Source organism: Coenobita brevimanus, chromosome 62 (assembly GCF_032717465.1).
Source record: "Coenobita brevimanus isolate Jiangsu-jjx chromosome 62, ASM3271746v2, whole genome shotgun sequence".
NCBI lineage: Eukaryota > Metazoa > Arthropoda > Malacostraca > Decapoda > Coenobitidae > Coenobita > Coenobita brevimanus.
Window position 1 is genome coordinate 32,012,922 of NC_137015.1, and position 13,985 is coordinate 32,026,906.

Genomic DNA, 13,985 nt, shown 5'->3' on the forward strand with positions numbered 1-13,985 from the left:
ACACACTTTGCCAGTGAAACTTTTCACATCCTGAGCAAGGCGTGAAACCCCGTCTTAGCAGATGCTAGGCGAAAACGTTACCACTCAGCTGGTGAGCAGTGTAGATGAACACAGTAATCCCTCTACTATCCGACGTAATAGAGCCAAAGGCATGTCCAGAAAGTGGTCCCGTCCAGATAGAGGGTCCCAGCCTCCTGGACTTGTACTTAAGGACCTTAAGTTCCCTAACCCAGCCTATCCGACATAATAGAGCCAAAGGCATGTCTGGAAAGTGGTCCCGTCCAGATAGTGGGCCCCAGCCTCCTGGACTTGTACTTAAGGACCTTAAGTTCCCTAACCCAGCCTAACTTTGAAAGCCACCTAAACAACTCCCTACCGTACATGTACAGCACCTATTTAAACCTATTTAAGACTCTGTTCACACCAATACTGGATATAAAGCATGAAATAAATGAAAAGGAACCAAAGAATGAGGAATTAGAAGTGACTGTACCTCAGCCAGGGTACTTACAGCACATCTGTGGCTGCCTTCTCTAAGGCTTTGGCAGTGGTGAAAATGCTCTTGAAGCACATACAGTACTCCAGTGTTGTGCTGCACTTACAGTAATTCTTCGCACTGTGAGTTATAATTGTTTAACACTGCACACTGTTAATTGCACCATGCCAATTTCAACTGCCAGTTTGCACTCCATAGTTAATCCTTTGCACTCTACATTCTAATTTCTTAACACTGCACAACACTGTAAATTCCCGTGTGGTCGAGTGGCAAGGTATTGCAGTTTATTCACTGTTTATTCACAAAAAACGAGCACGTGTGGCATCCACTGCAATAAGCATCTACTCGCGATCAAAGTTAGGCAGTAACTGTTGGTGAGGGGGAAACAGGGTTGCCAGATCGCAACTTAACCACATTACCAAACTCCTCAATTTTCATTACCAAATTTAACTTTTCATTACCAAATTCGTAAAGCTAACATTTATTCTTCACTAACTATATATACAAGTAATCACTCTCCTTATAATTAACAGCATGTTGATTATCTTCATGCTAAGTAGGCTAGCAGATTAATCAGAGAGAGCAAACAATCCACCCTCTCCATCCTGTGTATCCTCATACATGTGAAAAATCCGTCTGGTAAAGCATTATTGTGATTCATTACTAAACAAATTTTTCATTACTAAATTGGCCCACATTTGGTAATGAAAAATACCAAATGGCAACCCTGACAGGGGAGGGGGAAAGGGGGAGGAAGGAAGGGGTGAAGGGGCCGTGGTGTAAACAGCTGTTTGGCACCGCGCGGCAATTTCAAATTACGGGTGAGAAAAAATTAGGATTTGGGGGGAATTTTTTTCTTTTTTTGGCCATTTTTGGGTTCCGAAGGGCCAGGCCCACAATGTCCAGTAAGTGGGGTATCCGGAAAGTGGGCGTCTGGATAGTACGGGGATTACTGTAGTTGCAGGCAGGTACATTCAAGTCCAAACCATATAAATCCTTAGATAAAGCCAAGAAAATTTTGAAAACAGCCCAGACGAATTAAACAAAAAAAAAGCCCAGAAAAATTCAGAAGAATTTTGCCTTGTCAAGTTCTGAGTATTGGAATATTCGGATTACTAGTGGCCTGATTGGTGGACCTTTATTGTACTGTCAATACAATTTATTTTTATAATGCATGATCATGTCAAAGACAACCTCAACACATTGTATATATAACTATAGCAGTCACACTCATGCTAACTTTACTGTTACTTCCATAATCACAGGATATGAAGTTATCACTCTTGGGAGGCATTCTCATGACTATGATACATAACTCTTACAAACATCTCACAGCAGTGAAATGTTTTAGAGCTTGGAAACAATCTCTTGTGAAAGGGGAAGACCACTATGATAAATACAGCCCCTGGAGTGATCATCCAGGCCCTCCAGCTGTCCCTCCATCTTGGGGTGGGGGGAACCTTGATGATGACTCAGACCATCAATGCACATACTTCACATTTTTTGGATTTTAGGCTTTGTGGTCCTAAAACCCCTCCCTAGCCCCAGTCTATCTATCTATCTATCTATAGCCCGACGCCCTAATCCCGCAAAGGGTGGCCGCAGACAAAACGCCTCCAAGTCACTCTGTCACCCACCATTTGATTCCCCTCCCCCCAACTCACCCCCCCCTCCCTCATATACCTCTCAACTCCCTCCCTCCACCTCATCCTCGGTCTACCCCTCCCTCTCCCACCCTCCACCTCACCTACATACACCCTCTTAGTCAGTCTTTCATTCTCCATTCTCTCCACATGTCCAAACCACCTCAGTGTATTTCTCCTAATCTTCTCAACCACATCCACATCTACCCCACAACGTTCCTTCCCTTCTTCATTCGTCAACCTGTCCCTCCACGTCACTGCACATGCTCCTCTCAAGTAACTCATTTCCACTGCTCTCACTCTTGACTTGTTCCCCTCTTGCAATGTCCACGCCTCGCTTCCATACGTCAGGGTAGGGATCACAATACCATCATGCAGTGACTTCTTAACTTCCATACTCACCTCCCTATTTCTAGCCCCAGTGAACCCATATTATATCAACCTCACTATAAGATAAATTGCTATGTGATGGATTTTTACCTGACAACTTCATTACACTGCAAGGCATATTGTATATCCATATTACTAGCTGCCTATCTAGAGTGCCTTACCTATGTGAAACAGGCTGTTCACAAGAATGTCCAGTCACCTTTCTAAAATATTTATCGCATACCTTCCTTCTTGCTGTGTTCACCAGTAAGGTTTGGCTTTTTTACATCCACTTTTAACATTTATTTATCTACTATATTATCTCAAATTACAATTAAAAGTTCATGGAAGTCCCTCTGTTTAGCAACAGACTTTGCCAATCACAATCAGAAAGCCAAAATTCAGTATATCTCAGAGGTCTCTATCACCACCTACCATGTTCCATACAGTTTTGTTCACTCTGCACCTTTAGCATGAAAGGCATCTTTACCATTCTGATTCCTGACAATATAATTTATAAACTCATTTGTAATGTCCAATATCAGCAAACCTTTAGGTACTGATACTTTCTTTAGAACACTGAAGTATAATCCTTACATTTATGACACACTTACTGGATGAGTGCAACACCCCGAGCAACGGCCACAGATCTTGCCACATGTGAAGGGCCACACCAGCAGCCTCTTGCCTGTATCATCCAAGTACTTTTCACATTTCACCCGAGCAGCTTTTGCCTCTCTCCTAAAAGGACAAAACTTGTTTATAAACAATAAAATGTAATAAAATCAAATGATACTATGCCTTACTCTTAAGTATTCTTAAATAAATTTAGACATGGTGGTGCTAAGTTTTTCTATGGACTGGGAGATTATTTACCAGCTAAAACCAGCTCAATACTTTGTAACAATTGCTGGACAGTTACGATAAAATAAAACCTAGATGTGTTGCGAGATCTGTAACAGTGTGAAAATTTCTGCTTGGTCTTTCAAAAATTTATTTGCTGATTCTTTCCTGTCTGAGAGTGATGACTGATGAAACCAAGAGCATAACCTTATGTCACATTTAACTATACTTCACACTTATGAAACAACCTCTCAGGGTTGATGGTCGCTAACTTCTCCTAGCTAGCTAAAACCATACACAGTTTTAAAGTAAATTATTCAGGCTGCAGTACATTAATCATAAATTTATCAACAATTCCTAATGTCAAAGAAAGTATTTACAAGTTCCTCAGTTCACACCAAAAAATGCACAGCAAAATTTTGCTCTCTGAAGCATTTCAAGATTAGAAATATCTGTCCACCTATCTAACAAGTCAGATGCCACAATCCCATAAAGGGTGGTCGTTTGTCTCCAAGTTAGTTGTTTTACGGAGAGGGACACTAACTCTCTGCCAACCCACTTGTTGACACATAGAGCACATGTATGGGTTGGTTATACGGTTAGCACATGTATGGGTTGGTTATACGGTTGCCACCCAGCGTCGTAAATGGTTTCCTGACTTAAAGGAAGCCAACAGGCTTGTCACTCAATGTAAAGCCAACTGAAAAAGAAAGAAGAGTACAGTCAAGCCTCATTGTAACGGACTACAGTAGGTACTTGAGTTCAGCTTAATGTGAGTCTAGAGATTCACAAATTTAGTGGAGACTGATATAATATCCCCCCTCTCATCTCTGGCGGACACTGCTAGCAAAAACCCCTCAGAAGGTGATCATGACGATGCTCATCGCTGAGCTGGAACAGGTTAAGTTTCCAAATATTCCCAATTTGACATATTTTGCAGTAAATTACATAACAGATTTGGTATGCACTTTAACCCATCGCATCTGGATGACATGTATACATGATGACCCAGGGACGTCTGGGTGGCATGTACAGTGTATATATGATCTAGTGTTTCGCGGCATTGTCTGCATATTCCGTAAGGTTATTTTCACCATATGCAGCCACTGGCAACCCTCTTGCACGCATCCAAGTCACACTCCAGCTACCTGCATACTTCCATAATGGACTGACCTATGCAAAAAGTTTTCCCTGAGTCCGGAACCTTGGCTAAGCGCCCACAGCCACAGACTTCAACACCAATGAAGTTCAAAGGCCAGAAAAGAAAATGCCTTATTGATAGTGCGATAGGGAGACAATTCGAGGTGACTTTATCACCAATTGTGAGTGGAGAAAGTGACTCTCTCTCTGAGGAAAGCGACCGCCATGATGAGTATCTATATTTATGCACTGCATGAGGAGGGTGGATCACGTGAATCCTCCACTGTGCGCCCATCGTTTCCCCCTGTACGTTCATCAGTTATTTCCGATGTTGGGAATGGCTCAGTGGGTATTGATGATCCTGGAGAGGGAGATATTGGCACGGATGAGGAGACGGAAGAGAAGGTAGGGAATGAAGAAAGGGAGGAAGTGGAGGAAGGAGGAAGGAGGACACGCGGTGCGTCAAGTCTCACACCACTGCTGTGTCTATTTACATGAATAATGGAAACAGAAAGTTTGTTTCATGATGAAATCAGTGCCTTACTTTTTACTGAAAGTTTTTGTGTGTGTATGTTTTTTATGATGAAAAACTACAAATCACAGGAAAAAGATTCTGTTATAGTAGAAAATATAGTGGAGTGAAGAAAGGGAGGAGGTGGAGGAGGGAGGAAGGAGGAAGTGCATGAGGCAAGCCTTGCACCACCACTGTGTCTATTTATGTAAATACAGTAATGTTGCCAGAAAGTTTGTTTCATGGTGAAATCAGTGTCTTATTTTTTTTTTAAGTTTTCATGTGTGTATATTTACTATGATGAAAAAGTACAAATCACAGGAAAAAAAATTCTGTTACAGTGTAAATTATTTTCACTTATAGACAGTATGTGAATAACTATTTTGTTCGAAGTATTTTTTCTTTCTTTTTAAGTTTTATGTAGTAGTAGTAGTGGTAATATTGTTGTTGTGGCTGTAGTGGTAGTATTCTTGTAGCAGTAGTGGTAGTATTCTTGTAGTAGTAGTAGTAGTAGTAACTGTAGCAGTTGTGGTACTAGTAGTGGTTGTAGTTGTAGTAGTAGTAGTAGTAGTACTTGTACTAGTAGAGTATTTCTAGTTGTTGTAATACCCTGACTTCCAGTGGCACGGCAGTGCTAGAATCGAGCGACAATGCAAGCCAAACATACATCTCCGTGTGTGTATTTACCTAGCTGTTATATACAGGAAATGAGCTACACTCGTACGGTCCCATCTCTGTTTCTCATTCGTTTTTTTCATTCATTGCCAGACGCCATGTATCCCAAACGGGGTGGCCAAGGGCTTAGAGTTAATTGTTTTTACAGGGAGGGGCACTAATCCTCCACCAACCCCACTTGACACGTAGGGAGAATCTCTGTTTCTCAATAAGACAAATTTTGTTTTGAACTCATTATAGTTTCTAGACTGGATGTCTCTTTGTCCAGGCTATTCCACAGGTCTATGCATCTATATGGAAAAACTAATTTCTTGATATCCTTCAAGCAACTTGGCTTTAACAGTTTCATTTCGTGTCCTCTTGTTACTCTTCCATCCCATACAAACAGAACTTTTGTCAATTTCATCTACTCCCATTATGACCCTGAACACTGCAACCATGTCACCCTTCTATCTCCTTTCTTCTAAGGAAGGCAGTTCTAGCTTTTCCAGCCTCTCTCTGTATGACAGATCTGCCAGGGTAGGGACCATCTTGGTTACTGTTCTTTGTATTCTTTCAATCTTGTTTATATCTTTCTTTTTGTGTGGGGACCACACTACTGCTGTATATTCCAACCTGGGGCGGATCATGACCACTATCTATTCTTTTCATCATCTCTTCATCCATGTACTGAAATGCTACTCATTATGTTAGCCATGAGACTGTATGTCTCTCAAGTTCGTTAATGTGTTTTCCAGGTGACAAACTATCCTGGACCAGCACTCCCAAGACTTACTCTTCTCTCACTTTTGTGACTGGTTCATTACCCATCATACAATTCAGTGATGGCCTTTTGGTACTTTTGCCCATTTCCAATATTTTACATTTTTTTGTGTTGAATTTCATTTCCAACATCCAGCTCCACTCATGAATTCTATCCAGGTCCTCCTGCAGCACTTTACAGTCTTCCTCAACTTCTACTCTCCTTAAGTTCTTTGCATCATCAGCAAACAGACTCGCATAACTGTTCATTCCATCTACCATATCGTTTACGTAAATCACGAACATTACTGGCGCTAACACCAAGTCCTGTGGGACTCCACTTATTACTTCCCTCCATCCTGACAATTTGTCCTTTACTACTGTCCTCATTTGTCTGTCTCTCAAGAAGTCTCTCATCCACTCCAGGAGGTTTCCCTTCAGTCCTCCTATGGGCTCCAATTTTCACATCAGTTGCTTGTAGGGTACCTTGTCAAAGGCTTTCTCCAAATCTAAATACACACAATCCACCCAACTCTCTCTCCTGTAGCACGTCAATCGCTCCTGAATAAAAGCTCAACATGTTGGAAACACACGACCTTCCACTTGAATCCAAACTGAGTTTCAGCCAAAATGTTCATCTCCTCCAGATATTTTATCCATCTGTCTTTCAGGATTCTCTCGCACAATTTTGTGACTATGCTGGTCAGGGACACTGGTCTATAATTCAGGGGTTCTTCCTTGTTTCCTCCTTTATAAATTGGTACCACATTGGCCCTCTTCCATTCCCAAGGCACTTTCCCTTCTTCCAGAGAAAACACAATTAAACCATGAATCTAATCCGCCAATTGTTCTCTGCATTCCTTCAGTACCCAATTAGAGATTCCATCCAGTCCTGGGGCTTTCCTTACATCTTGAGTTTCCAGTAGTTTATACACATCCTCCACTTCCTCTTTTATATCATTTATCACTACATTTCTAGTCACATTTCCGGTAATTCATACACTTCCTGCACTTCCACTTTCATATCTTTTATTACAACATTTCTAGTCACTCACTCTGGCTCCAAAAATTCCTTTCTTTAGTGAAAAAAGATTGGAAACATTTGTTCATTATTTCAGCTTGAATTGCCAAATCTTTACAGACCTTTCCTTCTACTTTCAGTTTGATGATTCCTTCCTTTTGTTTCAATTTGCCATTAACAAATCTATAAAACAACTTGGGTTCCTCCTTACATTTGTCAATTATAAGTTTTTCAAAGTTCCTTTCCTCCTTTCTACGTATTCTTGTATACAGTAGACCCTAGTTATCCGCAAGGGTTAGGTTCCAGAGACCCCCGCGGAAGGCAAATTCTGCGGATACTCAAATCATCACCACAAAATGGCATCTTATTTCCACATAAGCTAAGCACATTCCTGAAAAAATAAAAACATACTTTAACCCTATAATGCCTGAATTATGATATGACTAGAAAGATAATTATTCTTGCTTTTTTCTTTTTCTCAGTGCTGAAATTAAGACGTACAGTAATTTCATTCAGTTTTGAGAAATATATATTATACAAAATTTTATTCAAACGTAACAAAATCGTCACGGTCGTCTTTTACGATATAAACTACTTGTCCTGTACCGTGCTAGGCATAATAAATTGCAGAAAAATACCAAAACAAGTAACACAATGTTTTTTTCCACAAAAAAATACAATACAAAATCAAGTTACCAACTGGTTATCTGAGTATGTATCAAACATGACATTCAAGAATTTGCTTCATAAAATATAAAATAAAATTGTTTTCTTTACTGCAAAAGTATTGTTTGTGTGGGTGAGCAAATATTCAGCATAGAGGAAATGTATACTGAAGTTCTCTCTCTCTCTCTCTCTCTCCTGCCTGGCTCTAACTGACTCTATAGGATATGGTGCTACCCATCTGATGCTGCTTGCTTACCTTGCTTAGATTTGCATGTACTCTCTCCTTCTATCTGTCTGTCTGTCTCTCTGTCTCTCTCTCTCCCCCTCCTGCCTGGCTCTTGGCTCTATTGGATGTGGTGCTGCCTAACTGATGCTGATGCGTGCCTTGCTTAGATTTGCTTGCTCTTTCTCTCTCTCTCTCGCTCTCTCTTTCTCAGGAGGTTTTATTGTTTTTTCCTCTCTTCTGCAGTCATTTACTCGTATTTACCTTCTCGTCTTTCAAATTCTCTCTCTCTCTCTCTCCTGCCTGGCTCAAACTGGCTCTATTAGATGTGGTGCTGCCCAAGTGATGCTGCTTGCTTGCCTTGCTTAGATTTGATTGTTCTCTCTCCCTCTGTCTGTCTCTGTCTCTCTCTCACTCAACTCCTGCCTGGCTCTAACTGGCTCTATTGGATGTGGCGCTGCCCAACTGATGCTGCTTGCTTGCCTTACTTAGATTTGCTTGTTCTCTCTCTCTCTCTCAGGAGGTTTTATTGTTTTTTCCCCTCTTCTGCTGTCATTACTCGTATTTATCTTCTCATCTTTCAAATTTCTCTCTCTCTCTCTCTCACTCCTGCCTGGCTCTAACTGGCTCTATTGGATGTGGTGCTGCCTAACTGATGCTGCTTGCCTGCCTTGCATAGATTTGCTGGTTTTCTCTCTCTCTCTCTCTCTCTCTATCTATCTATCTATCAGAAGAAAAAAAACTCCCAAAATACTCAACAGGACGATTGACTGTTGTGGCAGGTTCAATGTTACCTCGCCATTCAGGTGTGTCCAAAGCATTATTTGTACCATCCACTAGAAAGACGAAGTGTACAAAATTATTACATACGAATAATCACCGTGAAATGTGTGTATTTCATGTGTATTATGCGTGCTTTTCACACCTATACAATCAGCAGTGACTTATCTACAAGTTCTAATTTTACTAAGCATAACACTCACCTGTGAAAGTACATAAACAGGTGAAAAAACAGAGTAAAGTTGCACCACCCCACACCATCTAACTCTCTGTAAACTATCTATCTATCTATCTATAGTCCGATGCCCTAATCCCGCAAAGGGTGGCCGCAAACAAAATGCCTCCAAGTCACTCTGTCACCCACCATTTGACTACCCTCCCCCCAACTCACCCCCCCCTCCCTCATATACCTCTCTACTCCATCCCTCCACCTCATCCTCGGTCTACCCCTCCCTCTCCCTCCCTCCACCTCACCTACATACACCTTCTTAGTCAGTCTTTCATTCTCCATTCTCTTCACATGTCCAAACCACCTCAGTGTATTTCTCCTAATCTTCTCAACCACATCCACATCCACCCCACAACGTTCCTTCACTTCTTCATTCGTCAACCTGTCCCTCCACATCACTCCACATGCTCCTCTCAAGTAACTCGTTTTCACTGCTCTCACTCTTAACTTGTTCCCCTCTTGCAAGGTCCATGCCTCGCTTCCATACGTCAGGGTAGGGATCACAATACCATCATGCAGTGACTTCTTAACCTCCATACTTACCTCCCTATTTCTCACCACTGCTTTCAGTGTACCAACAACCTTCCTTCCCTGATGTAGCCTTTCACGCACTTCATCCCCCAAAGTTCCATCCTTACTCATCACACTGACCAAGTACTTGAACGCACTCATATTCTCCATATCCTCACCATCCAACCTCACTGCACACTCTGTGACTTCATTCCTCTCAAACACCATAACTTTACTTTTGTTTACATTAACTTTCAGATTCCTCCTCCTACACACTGTCCCAAATTCATTCACCAAACCTTGCAACTTCCATTCATCTTCACTCAACAATACTGTATCATCAACAAACAGCAACACTGGAATCTTCCAAATCTCACCCTCATTCATTAAAGCCACCCCCACATTCACTGCCCTACCTTGCACCTCCTTTGCAACCCCATCCATGTATATATTAAACAGCCATGGAGAAATCACACAACCCTGTTTCAGTTCCACATTGAGATCAAAGAACTCACTCAGCTCACCATCCACTCGCACCGTAGCCCTAGCTCCCTCGTACATACTCTTCACAGCACTCAACAATTTCCCCTCCACTCCATATATTCTTAATACCTTCCACATACCTTGCCTATCTATTCTGTCATAAGCTTTCTCCAAGTCCATGAAGGCAGCATACACTTTCCTTCCCTTCTCTAGATACTTCTCCACTAAACATCTTAGAACAAATATCTGATCTACACACCCTTTTCCCTTCCTAAATCCCCTTTGTTCTTCTCCAACTAGCTCCTCTGTCATATGCCTAACCCCATCAATGAGTATTCTACCACATATTTTACCAGTCACACTAAGAAGGCAAATACCCCTGTGGTTACCACATACTTCTCTCTCCCCTTTTCCTTTGTATAAAGGAACAATTATACCTGATTTCTAGTCCTCTGGAACCCTTCCCCCTTCCCAAGCCAATCTACACAACTTCCATATCCACTTCACAACAATCTCACCCCATACCTAAGCATTTCACCACACACTCCATCAATTCCTGGGGCCTTTCCCAACTTAATATTCTTCATCGCTTCCACTACTACCGACCTACTGATCTCTTCCTCCCTCCTCTCATCTCTTCTTCTCCCAGCCATTCCACAACCACTTATACTTGCACTGCTCTCACTCTCTACATTCAACAAATCCTCGAAGTGCTCTTTCCATCTTCTCAATTTCTTTCTCTTCTCCACCAACAATCTATTATTCCTATCTTTCACTCCCCTACTATTTCCCCTTTCACACTGCCTTATTTTCTTTACCTCCTTCCAAAACAATTTCTTACTCTCCCTCCATTTCACACTCAGATCCCTCCCAAACTCTTCATCCACTTTCTTCTTACTCTCCTTCACCAGTCTCTTAACCTCCCTTCTCCTGCTCACATATACCTCTCTCTTCTCTCTCTCATCTTCTCCCCTACCTCTACTCACTAACCATTCACTATATGCCTTCTTCTTTTGTTCCACAGCTCATTTCACCTCATCATTCCACCATGCTGTCTCTTGCACACCATTGCATCTCCTCCTCATTCCACAAACCGCCTCACACGCTGCGCCTATCTCTTCCGTGAATATCTTACATACGTCTTCCACCCCTCCCATGTGCTCTAGCTCATACCTTCCCAATCTTTCTTCCACTATGCTCTTATACTCTGTCATTTTCTCACTATCTTGCAATTTCTCCACTCTTCTCACAGGAGCTGCTTCCTCCTGTCTTTCCCTTCGTCTCCTCAACCACTTTCTTTGCAGCTCTACCTTGGCCATCACTAAGTGATGGTCCGAGACTCCATTCCCCCACCCTCTCCACACTCTTGCATCCAAAACTTGTCTTCTCATTCGTTCATCCACACACACGTAGTCTATCATTGCCTTTTGTTCAACAAGTTCACCATCCATCCTCCTCATTACTCTCCATGTATACAGGTGGATTATCTTATGACGAAAGTAGGTGTTGGCTATTCCCAACCCCTTGCAAGCACAGATGTCCACCAAAGCACTACCATTCCCATCTACTTTAGCTGCCACACCCCACTGACCAACCACTCCATCCACTCTTACATTCCCAACTTTGCCATTCATGTCTCCAATCAACAGCACTCTCTCGCTCCTCTCAAACTTGTCCATACATGCTTCTACTCTCGCCCAAAACTCATCTTTCACTCTTGCCACTCGATCCTCTGTCGGGGCATACACACATACAATCGCCCACACTTGTATACCTACTTTCATCCTCACCCATACAATCCTTGCACCCACTGTTCCATACTCTCTTATATTCTCCTTCCACTTCTTGCTTATCATCAGACATACTCCCTCTCTTGCCCTCTCATTCTCATTGACTCCCGCACATATACCTAAACCATATTCCCATTCTCTCACCCTTTCACTCTTCCATTTAGTCTCAGTCAATCCACATATATCCACGTCTGCATCCTCAAGCACCTGAACAATCTCTCTCTCTTTCACTTCATCATTCACTCCTCTCACATTCCATGTTCCCACCCTAAGAATGTCCTCTGTCCGTTCCTTAGTCGTCAACGTATGGTCCGTCCGGGTCCGAGGTGCTTTATTCACTTTTTTAGTTAGTTCTTTTTACGGGGTGGGGCACTAACCCACCACCAACCCTTTTAGTCGCCTCGTACGACAAGCAGGGATACTGGGAGAGTATTCTTGAAACCCCCCTACCCCCAGGGTAGGGAAATATGCCAGATACCGCCGAGTGGTGTTGCCAACCCCTCCCCTGTGCTCAGTAGAACGTGATGTAATCGTCACACTTGCCAGCCACTTCATCTAGTTGGTAATTTCTGCCTAGCCACCATTTATTTCAAGCATTATGAAATTGTTATGGTTGGCGATATAAGGTTAAAATATTACAAATACATATTAACACTCACCAAAAGACTGTGTGTTTTCTTCATAACCTTTGTACAATGATGACAATTGGTGTATGACGATGATGATTGCTGTATTGATGACAATGATTGCTATATGATGACGATGATGATTGTATTGCAGTTCCTACAGTGCCAATGTGGTGAGGCGACGAGATGTGTGGCGGCACTGTAGGTAAGCTGTGAGTTTAGTCTGACCCTTCTGACATGATGCCAGATAATACCTTACACTCTTTCTTTGACTTAGAAGGATTGCTTTTATCTTTTACCTGTTTCTTGGGAACCATTTTTCACTTACACAATGAAGTACAGTAGAGTTGTAAACACGAGAAGGGTGATGACGACGTAAGTAACAAACTGATTGGTGTTTACAATAAGACTGGAGGACTGATGAGAATGCCCGTGGGTGCGGGTATGCTAACTGTAGCTATAGAGCAGGGGTTCCCAACCTGGGGTAAATTACCCCAAGTGGGGTAATTTGGTCTTTTGTGAAGGGTAATGGGGGAGGTAACAAAAAAAAAAAAAAAACTAAAAATCATACCAGTTATGATAGACTTTCAGACCTATACTAAAATTCAGAGATGAATGTTTAAAGTCATGTTTATTTGGTATCAGTGTTAATAATAAAAATAAATTACTCCTTGCAATAACTCTCTTGGTTTTAGCCTCACCTTTAAGTCCTACATTCAAACTAAAATCTAGGCATCAAAATGTTAAGCAGCTAAAATGCAATTGTGGAAACATAAGCAATGAGGGGTAATGAGTGAAGGGAGGTGTGGAAAATGGGGTAATGGGTAAATAAAGGTTGGGAACCCCTGCTATAGAGGAAGTGTGAGTTGCGCTCCAGTTTTAAATTAAATTACAGTGTATAGTGCTGTATTAAAATAAGTTTGATCCACGGAAACTTAAATCCGCGGATGCAAATTCCGCCGATAAGAAGGTTCTACTGTATTCATTTCTAGTTCTTCAGTATTCTTCCTTTGTTCTATTATTATCTCTCTTTCTCCAGTTGTTCCATGCCATGTCCCTTTCTTTTTTTGTTATCACACACCTATTAAACCAATCCTTTTCCTGTTTTCTTTCCCATTTACTCTTGGAACATATTTTTCCACTCCCGAATTACTGAGGTCTAGAAAGATATCCCACTTCCTCTGTATCTCTCTTATTTCTTTTAATTTTCTCTAATCCTCATTTTCAAAACATTTTCTC

General features: G+C 41.8%; 1 protein-coding gene across 1 annotated transcript in view; it reads right to left on the reverse strand.

Annotated features, from left to right (window-relative positions):
• The window catches only part of LOC145404026 (mechanosensitive cation channel TMEM63B-like), a 188,992-nt gene that overhangs the window by 133,339 nt on the left and 41,668 nt on the right, over positions 1-13,985 (reverse strand). The window contains exon 5 of the mRNA XM_080275629.1: positions 3,123-3,249. Coding sequence (XP_080131755.1) covers positions 3,123-3,249 — 127 coding nt within the window. The remainder of the gene's footprint in view (positions 1-3,122; positions 3,250-13,985) is intronic.